This window comes from Schistocerca piceifrons, chromosome 2 (genome assembly GCF_021461385.2).
Source record: "Schistocerca piceifrons isolate TAMUIC-IGC-003096 chromosome 2, iqSchPice1.1, whole genome shotgun sequence".
Taxonomy (NCBI): domain Eukaryota; kingdom Metazoa; phylum Arthropoda; class Insecta; order Orthoptera; family Acrididae; genus Schistocerca; species Schistocerca piceifrons.
In genome coordinates this window covers 932,030,589-932,048,078 of record NC_060139.1, presented here as the reverse complement: position 1 = coordinate 932,048,078, position 17,490 = coordinate 932,030,589, and the positions used below count along the sequence as shown (strand labels likewise).

The 17,490-nt window shown below is 41.6% G+C and overlaps 1 protein-coding gene across 1 annotated transcript in view; it reads left to right on the top strand.

The window, feature by feature from the left end:
• The first annotated feature begins 982 nt into the window (after positions 1 to 982).
• LOC124776249 (UDP-glucosyltransferase 2-like) overlaps positions 983 to 17,490 on the top strand; it is a 33,415-nt gene continuing 16,907 nt past the window's right edge. Inside the window, exons 1-4 of the mRNA XM_047251116.1 lie at positions 983 to 1,107; positions 5,592 to 5,776; positions 13,604 to 13,785; positions 16,732 to 17,191. Of these exons, the coding sequence (XP_047107072.1) occupies positions 5,600 to 5,776; positions 13,604 to 13,785; positions 16,732 to 17,191 (819 nt within the window). The 5' untranslated portion in view covers positions 983 to 1,107; positions 5,592 to 5,599. The remainder of the gene's footprint in view (positions 1,108 to 5,591; positions 5,777 to 13,603; positions 13,786 to 16,731; positions 17,192 to 17,490) is intronic.

Below are 17,490 nucleotides of genomic sequence, written 5' to 3'. Positions count from 1 at the left end.
TAAATGTAAGCTTCTGAGTGAGTCCAACGGAAAGATACGGACATATGTGTTATATATATTGATACTCGCAAACTCAAAACCTATAGCATACTTCTCACTCACCTAGAATCATGAAATTTGGCCAGTAGCAACATTTCACAGTACAAGTAAAGGAAAAAAAACGAAAATAGTCTAATTATATCACAAGAAAAGTATTTCTTTTGTCATTTGTTACCAGATGTCGAATTTGAAATTAAAAGTAGTCAGCGAATGTTGATGTAACACAGAACATGAAACGCCATATCTATGTGCAGTGATCGCTCCTGGGGATCTGATGATGGATAAATTCCGAAACGTGTCATATGACCAATAAAGTCATTTCTTCCTGATGATTGACTTTTACCATCGTGACCCAGTCAGCCTGAATGGAGAACTACTGATAATTGTAATAACGGTCACCTGCCTCGTGCATGACTTTATGTCACGTTTACATTATTGAAATTAAAACTATTTGAAAAATTTCGGAATATCTGGGACCAGTATCGCACCAGTATCCACGTCGGGAACAAGCAAAAATGGACGACGTTCTCGTTTCTCGGAATAGATGAACTGACTGTATACATAATTAAAGTTGTACGAAACCTTCAGTTCGCGAGTCCTTCTCGCATCTGGCGAATTTTTTGACCGTCTAGACTGTAATATTTATTTTTACGCTGTACGTTCCTTCAGACATGCATGCATGCCAGTTGTGCAATATCTTTGGAAGGACCGCAGGATTTCTGTTTTTCCTCGTCCTTTATCCCCAGTGAAGTGGTTTTCACCGACTTTATTTAGGAAGATGTCGCCGAAAACGGACAGCTTCCTCCCGGAACATTTTTAATGGTAGCCGCGGTCTTTCGGGAGTACGTATACTGTGTGTGACGACACATGTCGCAACGTAGTGTAAGGCGCGCGGCAGCCGTTTATCGCGCAGGGGCTGGGCTGCTAGCTGCTGGCTGAGACGCTCCAGGGTCACCATGGCGGCGACCCTATAATAGGGTGCCGCTGCGAGACGGCGGCAGTGGCGAACCAGCCGGACCTAAGGAGAGAGGACGCAGCTCGCACCAGACACACCAGCTCACACGGAACGTATGTTATCTCCTGTAGCCTATGCTAGAGAGCACCACTCTACTCGGTATTCCGAGTACCGATCTGAAGTATCTGTAAACTTGCTAATAGCAATATTAGTTCTGTAAACAGAAACGCCTTTTTCATGTTGCAGTGTAACACAAAAGTTTCAGAAGTGTTTCGCTTTTTGTGTATAAACGCAAATTCGAATGATTATTTTCTGGAACAATAGACACACACACACTGAACATTCATTTAACATAGGAAAATTAAATATTACCTTGCACCCTTTCAGGAATGGTCAGTCTCCTGAACGATTAAAGTGCTTGGTACTGGAGCTGTTTTATAAAAAAAGGAAAAAGGGACAATTTAGAAACTTGTAGACCTATTTCTATGCCGTCAGTCTTTGATAAAGTATTGGAAAGTCTCTATATACAAGTACTGTATAATGGTACTCCTAATTCGTCGTCAGTGGTGTAGTTTGTTTTTAGAAATGTTTTAACAAATGGAAATGCTGTACTCTCTTTTCCTTGCGAGGCACTGGATGGATTAAACAAAAAGTTTGGAATTCTAGGGGTCTTCATTTATTTAACTAAGGCGTATGATTGTTTTGATCACAAAATGTTATTGCAAAAGTTGGTCTATTACGGATTAAGGTAGTAGGGCTGAGTTGGTTCGTCTCATACTTCAGGAAAAGACAGAAAAACTTCATTTTTCACAGTGTTGAGAAGGGCTATGACGTGGAGTCCGACTGGGGCACTGTTAAGTGTGTGGGGGAGGGGGGGGGGAGGAAGATTTACCTCTGGGATCAGTGCTGGGACTGCTCCTGTTTCTTATATACATGGTGTTTCAAAATTAGGCCGACAAACTTCGAAGGAATGTAAAAGATGTGTTGAGGAATAAAATGAGGTTAGGAACACGTCTCTGGAAACGTCATCCAGTGATAATACAGAGCTTATATGTATGTATATACATGGTGAATCCGAGATTATGATACACACTTTCAGGCATGATGGAGAATGATACATGTATCAGTCTGAGATAATGTGCCCTGTACCGGAAACGAATGAGTTGCAAACTTATAGGCGAGAAACGTTCTGAAAACCTCTGACAGTGGAATATATGTACTGGTACTGTTGTTGCTAAGATTTTATGGTTGGCAACTTTCAGAGGTGGTAGTATGGACCAAACTAAGAACAAAATGGCTGGTGAAAATTGGTTCTAAGTTGCGTACCTTAAGAGCTATGAACACTTGTTCAATAGAGGAGATGTGTTTGACAGTAGCGAAGATGAACAAGTGCTGATTGATCCTCAGGTATACATTTTAGAACCTATGTTTACTGTAAATTTTGTTCTTGATTTAGTCCTTGCTATCACCTCTGAAAGCTGTCTACCTATAGTCTTAGCAACAACACTATCGGTACATGTATTCCACTATCAGAGGTGTCAGAACGATTTCACTTATAACTTTCGAATTTTCGTTTCTGGTTCAGTGTCCATTACCTCAAATTGGGACGTTTATCGTTCTCCATCATCCCTGAAAGATTGTAACATCACCAACTAATTACGCAGCATATAATGTACGGTTGCAGGTTCGAATCATGCCTCGGGCATGGATGTGTGTGATGTTAGGTTTAAGTAGTTCTAAGTCTAGGGGACTGACGACCTCAGATGTTAAATCCCATAATGCTTAGAGCCATTTGAACCATTTTGAAAGAGTCGGTTTACAGGCTATGTATACAATGCTTGTTGGTGCTTGTGCCAGTAAGCTGCCATTTATAGATAATTTACCAAAATGAACCAAATTTAGCAAAAATGGACGTATTAGCTTATGTTACTACTCATGTTATAAGCGAAACACAAATTTTACAACGAAGTAAATATGTTAATACGGTGGACCTATAAGCTTCTTGAACGTCACGTAACCTTATAATATTTGTGACTGCGTGCCTTCCCGGCAACACAACATAAAACGTACCTGATATTTGGTATGTTGCACAAAATATGTTTCCTGTCCAGAGAGCCACCAACATCGTACGCCATCGAGGATTCAATTAGTGCCGAAGTAGTTTCACGACGTTTGAACTGTTGTATGAAATATACCAATTCAATTGTTTTCAATGTCTCTGATTTTACGTTTTCGTAATTAGCATGTTCGATTGATTCGTGCCTATACAAGGTTGTAGAAAGGAAGAAATTTTTGAGTCTAACTTTCGGTGATCATAATAATATCAGTTATTTATCGCCGTAGTCCTAACGACCACCGATGATGTTTGAAACAGACTTTCAAGATTATCAATGAAGCATTAACTCTGTTTTAATAATTTCATTACAAACAAATTGTCTCGCAGGTATTTAGCCAGAGTGGTATTAGTCTATGTGTAACATATACTTTTTATCGGTTTAGCACGCATGGTAATGTCCTTTCCTCTGATAAAGCCACTTTATGCTGCAGTTAATTTATGTTGTAATATTTTTTGGACAGGAGATGTATGTTCTACTTTTTGAAACTTTCAGTTAAATTAACTGTTGGGCAGAATATTCAACCAAATATCATTCCTCCAATAATCACAGCAAACAAAGCTTGTCTTTCTTTAGGCTAAGGGATGGACTGACACTTTTAAACCAGTTAATCAATTTTCAATCGAACACGTGAGAACTATTTATTTATTTAATACGAAAATATACTTGACCTTAAAATAATGTGCAGTTATTGTGAACTATTAAATGGCCAAGAGCAGACTTTAAAACATAAACGTCTGTACAAAGCAAAATGCAAAACGATGCTGAATACAATTTCACGAATACAATCAAACACCATATTCGATAGCAATTCATTTATCATATTCTCACATCATAATGACATCAATATAATTGACGTCGCTTCGGCTTCTTCTTCAGGCTGATTTCTGACCAACAGATGCGATTAGTGCTAGGTGAAGTGTGATGCAGCATCGGCTCTTCCCAGATCTCCGTCGGCGTGCATGAAACAAGTAACACAAGCAGTTTGTAATACATGTTGAACAAATAACATTATTACAGTCATAAACCAATAATATTAAATATCGTATTATACCATGTATTGTGAGAGACGATATATCTTTGGTGATGCCTTTTAGGTCCTGTGTCTGTACATATATTTCCTATAGTGCGATTATTTAGTTAATATTCATATATTTAGGTAAAGCTGTCGAGATGAAATGTTTTGGATTAGGTTTAAAATTTTTATTTCTATTTTTTAGAAATATTATGTTACTGGGCAAGTGATAAGGTATTTTTATTACCTTATATGGAAATACTTTCTGAGTCACAGGTTTAGTAATGTGCAATTAACGTCATTTTATATTCTTGTGCTGTAGCTGTACAGGTATTATCCTCAAATTGCGATGGATTTTTCATGATGAATTTCAGTACCTAGTATAAATATTACGCAGGTGAAGTTAGAATGTCTGTCTCATTAAAATTACTTTGGATGAACACCACACATTACTCTTAGCGGTTGTTTTCGTATAATCAATACGTTCTTTCTATGTCATGGTTTCGATTTATAGCCCCAGAAAGTTATGCCGTAAGATGTATTGATATTATGTCGTCAGCTAGAGATTCTGCTAACATAATAACAACAGCGCATCCTGCGAGGGACATCCTGCCACCTCAGCCATTTTGGACAGTAACAGAACGTGTAAAGGAAACTGTGTAACAGTTAGTGTACCCAAGGTCAAGAAATCTGAAAACCACTAAACTATCTCGTCATTCACCGTGAAACTAACATGAATCATTGTCTCCATTCCCCGCCCCCAGTTGGGTCCTGTGTACGTCCATTTCGAACGTCGTAATCGTTCGCCCATCCTCTGTCACGTGCAACGTTATGCAATACGAAGACATCATTACAAACTTTAGAGATGGCTAAATTTGTGACAGCAATAACAGAGATTCCAGTTACAAAGCGGCAGTAATCCAAATGTCACGACAGCAGCAACATTAAATGTTTTTAATTGCTGTTTCGTGTCTCAGATTTTCCACACTCATAACTGGTGCAAAAAGAGCTACAATAGAGTGGAAGGAAAGGCATTACACTCATTCAGTTGTCGCCAGTACCTCCGCATGACGGTCTTAAATGTCTGCATTATCTCTGAATAGTCCATTTGAAGAAGGAATGACCTCAGGCTGTCCCATTACCACTTCCTCAAATACTCGGAAACTGTGTGACTACTATAATACAGAAGGATGTTGCGAAGTATAAAAAGTATTAACTACAGTTTTCACTTTTTTTCACGACTTGGACTGCCAGAAAGAAACACACGGCGCCCTGTAATTTGTGTCAACGGAAAAAATTACGTCATTCACACTTAGCAAAATATCCAAACTGTTACGCACGTCATATCCGCTGAGGTCTCACATTTTGTTCGTCTTATTCCATCAGTGCCTTAAATGGTACTGCTTTTCACAGACATGATACGCAAAACAGCCACATGGCAGGTACAAGATGAGCTTGTCTTTTGCAGGAGGAACCATGCTGAAAGCGGTTGCAGTGTCACTGTTGGCCGTGGTGACAGCCTGCTCGGCTGCCAGAATCTTGATGATGGCGCCAACCCCGTCGTTCAGCCACCAGCTGCCGTTCCACATCCTGGCCAAGGCGCTGCTCCAGCGGGGCCACCAAGTCACCCTCATGACGACGGACTCGGCGAAGGTACAGGAGCCAATTGTTCATAGCGCAGAGGATGCATAAGCTGACTGCTGCATCAATGATTCGAATCTAATCTCCACTATTATATATTTGAGAAGATGGTACGAACAGTGATAGTTTTTATATCAGTGACGGGCGGCCAGAGCTGACCCATCACAGTTTAGCTACACGTCTAAATCCACCTCGCGAGGTGCCAGGGCTAGCAGTGTATTTAACACTATATTCTTCTAGAATCTTCATATGGATGATGCTCTAAGCCCTCCTTTTCTAACTCCGACCTTTGCTGTTGCACATGGATTAAGAAGAAACGCGAACTGACTGTAATCGACCCTGCAAGTGGAGTAGAAAAGAGTTTGGCACCTGCAATAATTTAATTTGATAGAAATTAATTTGATAAAGGAAAGTTTCATTAACATAGTGAGAAATGAAAGGGTTGCTTTACCGATCCACAGAATGATAAGTTCTGTCCAAAATAACAATTTGATTTATTATGACTAAACTCAAAAGAATAAACAAAACACATGAAACATTTACAATACGTCAAATTGTATACTCAAATAAATGCTGTGAAGGTGAAGTTGTCCATAAACTAGATTGTGACATTTATGACCAAGTGGTATGTGGGGCCAATTGTTTGCAATTCAAATCTTAAGAGAAACACCCAGCCAACCCAACATTAATTGCTGCTACAGTAGTGAGAACTCAGACAATGAACACCCAAGACAGAACGACGTTAGAAAAGACGGGAACAGGCGCGCTCTGCTGACCTCTGATTGTCACATAACAAGATTCCCTGATTTGCCGGTGCTGCGGACATACATTACCAAGCTGTCTTCTTAACTGCAAGGACATGATCTGGTGTACCGGAGGCGATGGATGGTTGCTTCGACGTCCCGTCGTGGTGATGGTAATGTCACGAGTATAGCCCGAAACAAATTATCCTGGTCTTGTTCTTCCAGACTAAAGACTCCCTAGCAACACAAATACGCCTCTGAGGGAGACGAAGAAGGCTCGCTACACGATCACTGACGGTACAGTGATTGATTTTAACAAGTGAAGTCACACAGTAACTCCGATACAGTCAACTTTAGCCAAAACTGTTCAAGACGGACAACATAGGCCGCTTATACGCAGAACGCTCAATTGCCAACTGTACTCGGAAAGTTATGTTGAAGTCGAAACTTCAGCAACTTCGTCAAACAGTTACAATTAAATGAAAGTATATTAGACAGCCCACGAAAGGCAGGCTGTCCAGAGCAGCAATAGCTCAGTCTTGTAACCTACTCTGACCGAAAGACGAGAGGCGACTCTCTTCAAGAGCACCCGTACAAGCCAGACACAGAACATTCCCGGCCCAACGACAGTGGCTGTGGTTAAACGTTCCAATCAGCAACTCGAAAACCGGCGGAAAATTCCACTCTATTGCCGAAGCACTACTATTCCACCAATGGAGATACTTGGAGCCAATTTCTGCGGCGATTTTGCTACGTCACGGAGCTATCCCCTGAGCAAGCCAAGCACAGTTATGATTTTGCAGAAAACGCGGGAATTTGCCCACAAAGATTGCCTGGGAACACAAGTCATTCCCATGCCTCGCTGGTAGCCCGTCAGAAAGTGTTTTCACTAAGTTTCTGCGAAGTAACGGAACCTCTAGCCCCAGTCGCTCCTTCAGGCCCTGTGTGCGTGTCGCCGCCACTCTTATGACAATGTCGGGATCTGGAAAGCATCCACTCGACTCCCTCACACCCGTCGGCATAACCCTTTCAAGATCAGCAGAGCCCGCCTGTCACAGGACCACCCGGGTGACGGAAGACGCTACATGGGAAGTCCGCGTGTGAAGCAATAGCAACTTTTCGCCACATGCAATTAGAGAGGAAAATATTCATATCTTCTGAGTTCTCAATACTAGCCTTGTAATGAAAATACTCGGCCATACTTCTCCAAATCGAATTACTCAGAGTAAGATATAAATATGAGAGGGGACAAGTCACTGTCTGCATCTAAAGGCATGCCACCTCTCAACATGTACACGATTACTCGACAATTCACACTTATATGTTTGGCAATGGCTTCACAGAAACACTATCAAACTGTTTATCGACATCGCCATTGTCTAATAGCACGTGGTGAAAATGAACACCTATTTCCCGTGCGAGCTCTGATTTCTCTTTTTTTTTATTATGGTGGTCATTTTCCCCTACGTGGAAGGGAGTCGAATTCACAGGAGAAAGTTGGTGATAAAATTTTTGTGAAAATATTTCACCGCAACGAAAAAGGTCTCCGTTTCAATAATTGCCACACCAACTCGCTCATCATATTCCTAACACTCTCTCCTCTAATTCGCAGTAATACGGAACGAACTGTCCTTCATTGAAGGGCAAGCGATTTGTAGATAGTTTCTTTAATATTAAGGTAATCTACATTCATGTTCAAAAATTATGAAAGAAAGCAACTTTCGCATGTTGTGTGACTTCCAACAACATAGCTCGATGAAACTTGGACCACACATAGAAAGAACTGCTTCAGCATAGTACAGCCGATAACTGTGAGAAATACCAAATGAGACCAACAGAAATGACACTTTGATTCAAAGACAGCACAATTAAATCAGTAATTTTTTTATCTGCTTCTCTGAGCCAAGTTATATCATTCTGCATAGAAAGTAAAGCACCCCAATGTTTCCTTGCAGCCAAAAAAGCGCGATAAGTCTGGTTTAGTCCAGAAAGTACGTAAGTCTGGGACTACCGCTATTTCTATACTTAATATTGATACTGTCGTCCACTTCTACATCTTTACCGAATGCCAAGTGAAAAACGTGGCCGGCCGCGGTGGCCGAGCGGTTCTAGCCGCTTCAATCCGGAACCGCGCGACTGCTACGGTTGCAGGTTCGAATCCTGCCTCGGGCATGGATGTGTGTGACGTCCTTAGGTTAGTTAGGTTTAAGTAGTTCTAAAGTTTTAGGGGACTGATGACCTCAGATGTTAAGTCCCATAGTGCTCAGAGCCATTTGAACCATCTGAATTTGGAAAAACGTGCGAAAGGAGACAGCATCTTTCATTTAAAACACTACATCAATAACAGTCTATCAAAGGACGTCACGGCTATCCGATGGCTGGCTGGAGCAAAACAGGAACCAGACGGATGCACGAGTTCTCATAGCACGTAACAGAAACCAAATATTTTATGATTATTGTGGAGTTTTCTCCCATAAGGGGACATTCTTTCATACCAACCGACGGTGATTTCGGGGTAATAAAGAGGTTTTTAAGACAGGATGACAGAATTTATCAACCAGAACAGGTGTGCGAATTAATAATACATTCAAGTTCCAAACTGAAATACACCATTACAGTGGCAGATTTGTGTGATATCAGAAATTTCAGACTAGTGTCCTAACCGCTGCAAGAAGAATGTATATTCTACAGAAAGTATCAATCTTCCACAACATCAGAAGATCCAATTCCAGAAATCAAGTTTCAGGCACTTCAAATACTTCAGCAACTTACCGGATACTGTTATTGCTTAGAATTCTCCAAAGGTTTGGTGCAACACACATTCAACCAGAAAGCCATAGGACATAAATTAGTGATCCAGTAAGCCTTCCATTCGACAAGGCCTGTGAGAACATAAACCTCAATTAAACAAAATGTAGCCATATTACGAAGATACTTAAGTATTTTCCTGAGGAATACAAACTATGTTAAAGAAATCTTACAGAAAAAGGGCACTAATTTTGTTACGTGAATTAAAATGCGTTCTTTTACGTCATTTTAAATTCGTAATTTTGCTTAGTGTCATTATCATCAACAATCTTGAAAAAAGTGATGAAGATCAGAAAGAAATGACATAAAACGTAGTCTTCAAATTAGGTTAGTGTAAATTTAACTAATGTGCTAGTATAAGTTACGGGTGTACTACTTTTTTATTAACATGCGAGTACTTCATGTTTCAGATGCTTGCGTTTGTTGTAGCAGGCCTATTAAAAATTATAATAGCATACATTTAGAATCCATACAGTACAATGGTAATTTTAGAAACAACGTAAATCCTACAACTTTAATAATTTATTGCTGTTCTGAAGATACTAATTATGGATTATAGGACTTAACAGTGCTGAAAGAGACTATTCTTTGTTATCATACACATAGAAAAACATTTGATATTCCTATTTTTGATGTGAAGTCAGTTATTTCAAGCTTTTTTTGCTTTCCTGGGCTTAAGCAGTTTCGAAAATTACTGATTCAGTTGCACTGAAGGTACCGCGATTTCAGATGGTCCGCTGGACATTACTTAAGTAGGGACATCATGGATCTTAATAGGGTGAGTGATCACCACAGACGGCAGTGCATGCTGTGCGACGTGCGCCGAAGCTTGTCACGAGGTTGGCAAGGAGACCTTGTGGTGGAGTTGGTGGAGTTCCAACCCTCCAACAGCTAACAAATGGACGTATTGGAGCCCTCATGTGGTCGACGGGATTTTAAGACGGGGCGGTGGGGGGGGGGGGGGGGGTGGAACGCACAGGCCAGTACATTCTCCGAATATCCTCTCGTTCCAAGAGCTCCTGAACTGTGTAGTTCCATAGTTCGATGCTGTCGCTTATTTTCATTCATAAAAGTGAATTTAGGGTCGAATGCAGCCATGAAACGTTGCCTGTTGAGCGTCCCTTTTTCACTGATTCTCCCCACACCATAACACCTGGAGCACCTAAACGATCATGTTCGACGAAGTGCCTGGTTGCATTACGCCCCCTCATAGAGCGAGAGGTGGGAGCAGGACAACGAACACTATTCCAGTTTCGTCTGTTTTATCGGTTGACGGTGATTTCGATGTACATCTTGAGAAGACACGACTGCAGGGAAAGTAGCCACGCTATTTTATTTTTATTGTTTTTGTTAAATTTTATGCTGGTAACTTTGAGAGGTCCTTGTAGACGAAGTCTTCGAAACGCGTAGTGTTTTTACACTGTAAATGAGTGGTTGAGCTGACATTTTAACATTAATGGAAAGTTGGTGTTCTAGAGCAAGGGATCAAGAGGAAGAGTAGCATCAAGGTAGAATCGTCTACTGGTTGCCACTGATGTATAGTCGGCAAATGACAGAATGTGACGAAAGAATTCTAGTATTCTTGAAGCTCTATAGTGGGGAGACGTGGATGAGAACCAGTGTGCTGGAGAGTGGAGAGACAAATTTTCGGTAGAGTGATGAGATTCGGTGATGACATTCGGGGGACTCTTTCGGTGGAGACACTGAAGTAAGAGTGATGGTTAGTGATGATACTTTCGAGAGACTTCTTGTTGGAACTTTATTTCAAGACTTGGGAGTCAGGACTTCGTCCCCATTTGCACTTACAACTTCAGTCCACTCGATGTTGTTCTGCATGCAATTCCAGTTTTTGTTGGGTTTCATTCCAATCCAATACTTATTCTCAGGAGTGTTCAACTTTATTTCCTCCCCTCCCCTGATGCTGGTTTTGCAGTCAGATTCCAATGATGGTTTGAATTTTAACTCTGCTGCGAATGAGCCATTCTCGTTGTGCCCCCATAATCAGGTTAAGATCACAGAATGAAATTTTCACTCTGCAGCGGAGTGTGTGCTGATATGAAACTTCCTGGCAGATTAAAACTGTGTGCCGGATCGAGACTCGAACTCAGGACCTTTGCCTGGGCAAGTGCTCTACCATCTGAGCTACCCAAGCACAACTCACGCCCCGTCCTCACAGCTTTACTTCTGCCAGTACCTCGTCTCCTACCTTCAAAATTTACAGAAGCTCTCCTGCAAAACTTGCAGAACTACCACTGTCGAAAGAAAGGATATTGCGGAGACATGGCTTAGCCACAGCCTCGGGGATGTTTCCAGAATGAGATTTTCACTCTGCAGCGGAGTGTGCGCAATATCCTTTCTTTCAGGAGTGTTAGTTCTGCAAGGTTCGCAGGAGAGCTTCTGTAAAGTTTGGAAGGTAGAAGACGAGGTACTGGCAGAAGTAAAGCTGTGAGGACGGGCGTGAGTCGTGCTTGGGTAGCTCAGATGGTAGAGCACTTGACCAGGCAAAGGTCCCGAGTTCGAGTCTCGATCCGGCACACAGTTTTAATTTGGTTAAAATCTGATTCTCTGGATGCCGCCTCTTTAATACGGCCCCATGAAAAACTTCACATGCCTCATAATGCTGCTATCTGAAAAGTGAACGCGCCGTTTCCGCTGGGGCTCCTCGGAGCTATTGCTCTCGGCCTGCAGTGAAGGAAATGGCCATTCGACCGTCAACAGTTGTCATTCATCCTCTACGCACTGCCCCGTCGCAGAGGTGAAAGGCAAGACAACAGTCCAAGACACACGTCGCCACAAAGCGACGGCCCCGACAACCAACTCTGGGCCGTCGACGGCCGAGTCAAGACTTTGGCGAGGTCTAACTGACAAGGCAGCTTCTCAGAGAAACCGTTTGCGCCGTGTCTGCCCAGTATAAGCGCAATCTTGTTGTTTAAAATATGTTTTGATGTTACTGATGCAGCCTGTTCGAGACCCTACGCATACCAGCCACCTGCACAACAGATCTGCCAGGCGGGTCCCGGACCTTGTAGGGGCCAGCCTGTCGGCTGTCAAGCCGGCAGCCACCAAGAGGCGCCAGATGCTCGGCTAGAGGCCTCGACGCGTACGAATTAGTTTATTAAGAATAGACACGTCACTGAAAATAGTGAGTGGAGTATTATGCGTCGGACAGCCAAATTAAGCCCACCCACAAACCACAGAAGGTAATTTTCACCGAGCAAGCTTCTGGGCCAGGCACCGAGAGCTGCAGCTGTTCCACAATCAGGGGCTTACTACGGTGAATTCAAGAAGATGCGTCGCAGTCCGCCGTCAGCTGCGCCACCGAATCGCCCTCCGGGGGAACCGCAAGACTCCGAACCACTGGAAATCCGGACTTGTCACTTGCAGTCTAGTCTTAGACGGAAGCACTTGAGATTTCACGACATCCAGAAACAGATAGACCTAGTATGTCAATATCGATAATTATTGAGAGGTGCACTTGAGACCTGAAAATGGCATATTGAATTGCCGAAACCGATAGCAGAAAATAAAATAAAAAAATATAAATCTGCACTGCAGTTTGACGAATTTCTTTGCTAAATATTAAAAAGAATCGGGGCAAAAGAGCCATCTTGTCTAATACCAACCCTTGATCATGCTAATTTCAGTGAATACCAAAATAAGGTTATTAGTAACTGAGTAACACATTTCTTCATTTAAGTGTTTTACTTCTCCCATGAAGTTACTACAAAAATTTATAAAAGTCTAAAAAAAGAGTTACTACACCATATATGAAGCAAACTACTTTCTACATTGTAAGCCTCTAAAATACTGCAATAGACTACAGTACAGAAAGAAAGGAACGTGCCACAAGGAAGCCTTTTACATCTATAAATATGGGGCGTATTACTACCATTTATCAGTTTAGCTGGGATCCTGTCGAAAATGAAATATGCTGAATGAGGCACGCGTTTCTGTACAACAAGTTCTCCATCTCTGAGTGGATACTGCAGTTCCTTTTGAATAATTCCATGCTATTAAACACAAACGAGAAGAGGTATTACATATATAGGGATGTCAGAGCGAGAATTCGGGAACTCTTGAACAACGGCGTACGTAAAGTTCGTAAACAGATATTGCAGATCTCTCTGACTACACTCTTCTAGGATGAGAATATTCTTTGTGCACGCCCTGAGTTCTTAAATCTACCATAATTCTTTTGTTCTTAAAAATGATTAACATCTCTATGTCTTTCAAAATGTTTTGCAGCGAAAGGGAACTATTTGAAACCTGAATTTCTTTCTTGTTTCAGATATCTCACGAAAACTATACGGAGATTGACCTATCAGTGTCTTATAACTACGTTCGAGAAGCGTATGATTTTTTGAAGACGTACCATCAGCCACCAACGCAGTCTGTTACTATGCTACGCTACATATCCCATGCAGTAGCCGACATGGAGTTCAACGATTCTTCGGTGCAGAAGTTTATGAGGTAACTGCAATTCTTTAGCAATTATTTTCCTTCCATATATATAGCTCAACAACGAACTTAATACCCTCCGTTGGCGGACAACCAGTTCTGCATATTCTGCATACAGCTTTTCTATAAAGCTTTTACGTGTTATTGCAAGCAGCACAGAAATATTATGAAACAGTATGTGTTAAGGTAACTTGTCATTTACGCCGTTGAGTAGATCAGTAATAAGACTGTTATTCGGTTATCCCGAGTGTTGTCATCTCTAACATCAGTCAGTTTATGGTCTCTGTTCTATAAATGTTTGTTCCAGACGTCTTGACATTTTACGGTCTCAAAAAATTAAGCATTCAGTTATGTTCAATCTGTTTTGTGACGCCGTATACCTGTAGTTCATTGATTTACTGCCTCAAACTATTCCTTTCAGAAAGAATCAAGCAACCAATTTTCTCATTTTCGTCAGTTCGTAGAGATATACCCCTTCCCCCAAATTAATTACACTTTCGTCCCAGTTGTTAAATCATCCCTGAGGCCCATAATTAGTTATCTGATCTGTTGAACTGATCCATTCTCTGCTAAAGTTTTTCTGATGTTAATGACAGTAACATCTTGAAAAAAAAATCCTTTTTAATCTGATTTCATTGCTTTAAAAGTCACTCACAATGGTACAAGTATTTGAATCTGAGCAATGCAGTCATCTTGTCTACGCACTCTCGACAGTAAGTTCCTTGATTGGCTGAATGTCGATTCCTTCTTTTACAGCATATAAATTTGGGGGAACTCGAGTATAAAAGTGCCTCGAAATCAGTGACTCAAACACAAAAAAGTAATCTAAACTAAGTAATTGACTTTACAGCCTCCTTTATTTTGACATTTGCCCATTGTGTGTCCTGGTTGATAACTAATGTTAATCTGAAAGACTTGTTAGAGTATTTCCAAAATAAGTGGTGCTGATAATTCTTTTTATTTTTTTGTAATCACTTTATTGCCAGCCGCATAAATTAAGCCCATGTTTCTGTTATAGGGTATCACTTTCATATATAGACGTTTTGTCAAACCCAGCAACTTTGGCTTTGAACAACTCTCCATGTTTACATTTCTGCATATATACCGTGAACCAGACGCATTCCTTTGTAATCTATTGCTGACATGCCTGTTGCAAATGTTGAGATATTCAAAGTTTTGAGGAAACATTCAAAGACTCGTAGTGCAGTCTATTTGTTGATTATAACTGTGCCATCGGACTTCCTGAGTGATGCAATATAATATCTATCAAGTGCAAGTACCCTACTTGTTTCGTTATCTTCATACAACTGTTGTCCTTGGCTGTCTGCCTTAAAATTTTCGCGTCTTTGTTTCTGACGTCTTCTAGTCATAGTTTATGAACGCTTTTGCTTTGTGAAGTATGCTAGTATCACACAGAGTTTTCTTATAACCTAGTTTTATACGCATCTTCATCAGCTTTCGAATTTCCTCCTATGTTGTGTTTTATAGGAGGATACAAGATGACTTGGACAGGATTTGTGGTTGGTGTAAAGAATGGCAGCTAACTCTAAATATAGATAAATGTAAATTAATCCAGATGAATAGGAAAAAGAATCCCGTAATGTTTGAATACTCCATTAGTAGTGTAGCGCTTGACAGAGTCACGTCGATTAAATATTTGGACGTAGCACTGCAGAGCGATATGAAGTGGGACAAGCATGTAATGGCAGTTGTGGGAAAGGCGGATAGTCGTCTTCGGTTCATTGGTAGAATTTTGGGAAGATGTGGTTCACCTGTAAAGGAGACCGCTTATAAAACACTAATACGACCTATTCTTGAGTACTGCTCGTTCGTTTGGGATCCCTATCAGGTCGGATTGAGGGAGGACATAGAAACAATTCAGAGGCGGGCTGCTAGATTTGTTACTGGTAGGTTTGATCATCACGTGAGCGTTACGGAAATGCTTCAGGAACTCGGGTGGGAGTCTATGGAGGAAAGGAGGCGTTCTTTTCGTGAATCGCTATTGAGGAAATTTAGAGAACCAGCATTTGAGGCTGACTGCAGTACAATTTTACTGCCGCCAACTTATATTTCGCGGAGAGAGCACAAAGATAAGATAAGAGAGATTAGGGCTCGCTCAGAGGCATATAGGCAGTCATTTTTCCCTCCTTTCGTTTGGGAATGGAACAGGTAGAGCAGATGCTAGTTGTGGTACGAGGTACCCTCCGCCACGCACCGTGTGGTGGATTACGACGTATGTATGTAGATGTAGATGTATCGAAGGCCGTTTCGGCCAGAGAACAGTAAGAATACTATCGGCGGAGTAGTTTGGAATTTTTTTTTGTTTTTTTATGATCTGTTACTGAGCTAGTCTGCCTTGCTGAAACGCCAATGTGAGCACTCTGACATCTACATCCACAGGAGTGCGTAGAATACAGTATTTGCAGTTGTCACTGACTGTTAAAGGATCACTTGATGCTCTAATTAGCAAACCCTTCTCTTGAAGTCCACCGTTCATCATTTACAGAAGTACATTTTCATCTGAGACCTGAATAACTCTTTGGTCCTACTCGATGATGCTGACTGCTTCAGTTAAGTTCACTAACCAGACAGACGGCTTCGACGCTTGGATCTCTATTGACCTCTTTGTGGGAGCACCGCTGCTCTGAAAGAGAGAGCGTGTCTTCTTTAGCCTCTCCCATTCGTCGTTGAGGGTTCCAGTGAAACATCGCTAATGTCTCTCGTATCGGTACGTTTTGCTAACACAGGGTGGCACCACGATCTTTGATCGATACAACACACTATATTGTGTCAAATAATAACAAGGGGTGACAACGGGTATAGAACCAGGTAGCAGTGACAGGAATAAAGAATGATAGATCTTCTTCGTCTAAGCATTCCAAAGAAGGCATCAGAACTCATTTTCTTTGGCGAACAGACGCAGTTTTGGAAGATTAATTGCCGTATTGTTGCTTCCAGGTCTGGCGAGACGTTTGACCTTGCGATTCTGGAGGGACTCGCCTACCATTCATTCTACGGACTGATACACAAGATGGGTTCACCGCCTGTGGCGAAACTTCTGACTCTCACGGCTCCATCGTCCGTCTACTACAACTTCGGAAGCCCCATGGAGCCGGCATACATGCCGGACATGTGGCTCGGGTACTCAGACCGCATGGACTTCTGGCAGCGGCTGTACAACACGTACTTCTACCTGCGGCTGATGTACATGTGGTTCTACCAGGCCATGCCTTTACAAGAGGAAGTCATGAGGAAGTACTTTGGTCCAGATCCTCCGTCTGTCTACGAAGCGGACAGGAACGTCAGTCTGCTCATAACTGCCAACCACTTCGTCTTTGAATATCCTCGTCCGCACCTGCCCAACATCATCGAGATCACCGGGATTCATGTCGCCACAAAACAGAAACCGCTGCCCAAGGTACTGCTACTGTAGATTTGTCTCCTCCTACAAATTCCACTTATTATATACAGCAATTTTGAGAATCACTGAAAAACAAAATCAGGAAAAACCATATTTCCATTATCGAGAGAAATGTCAGCATATAACAGTGTAATCCTAATAATAAGAGAATTGAGCGACCCATGTAATAAGTACACCAGTATAAATGGCTTACAAGGGGAGGACCCAGAACGGCTAAACGATTCGACTCATATTTGCCAGGTCGCTTGTGTAAAACCTAAAATAAAACAAAGACTCTACATATTTTGGCTCGAATC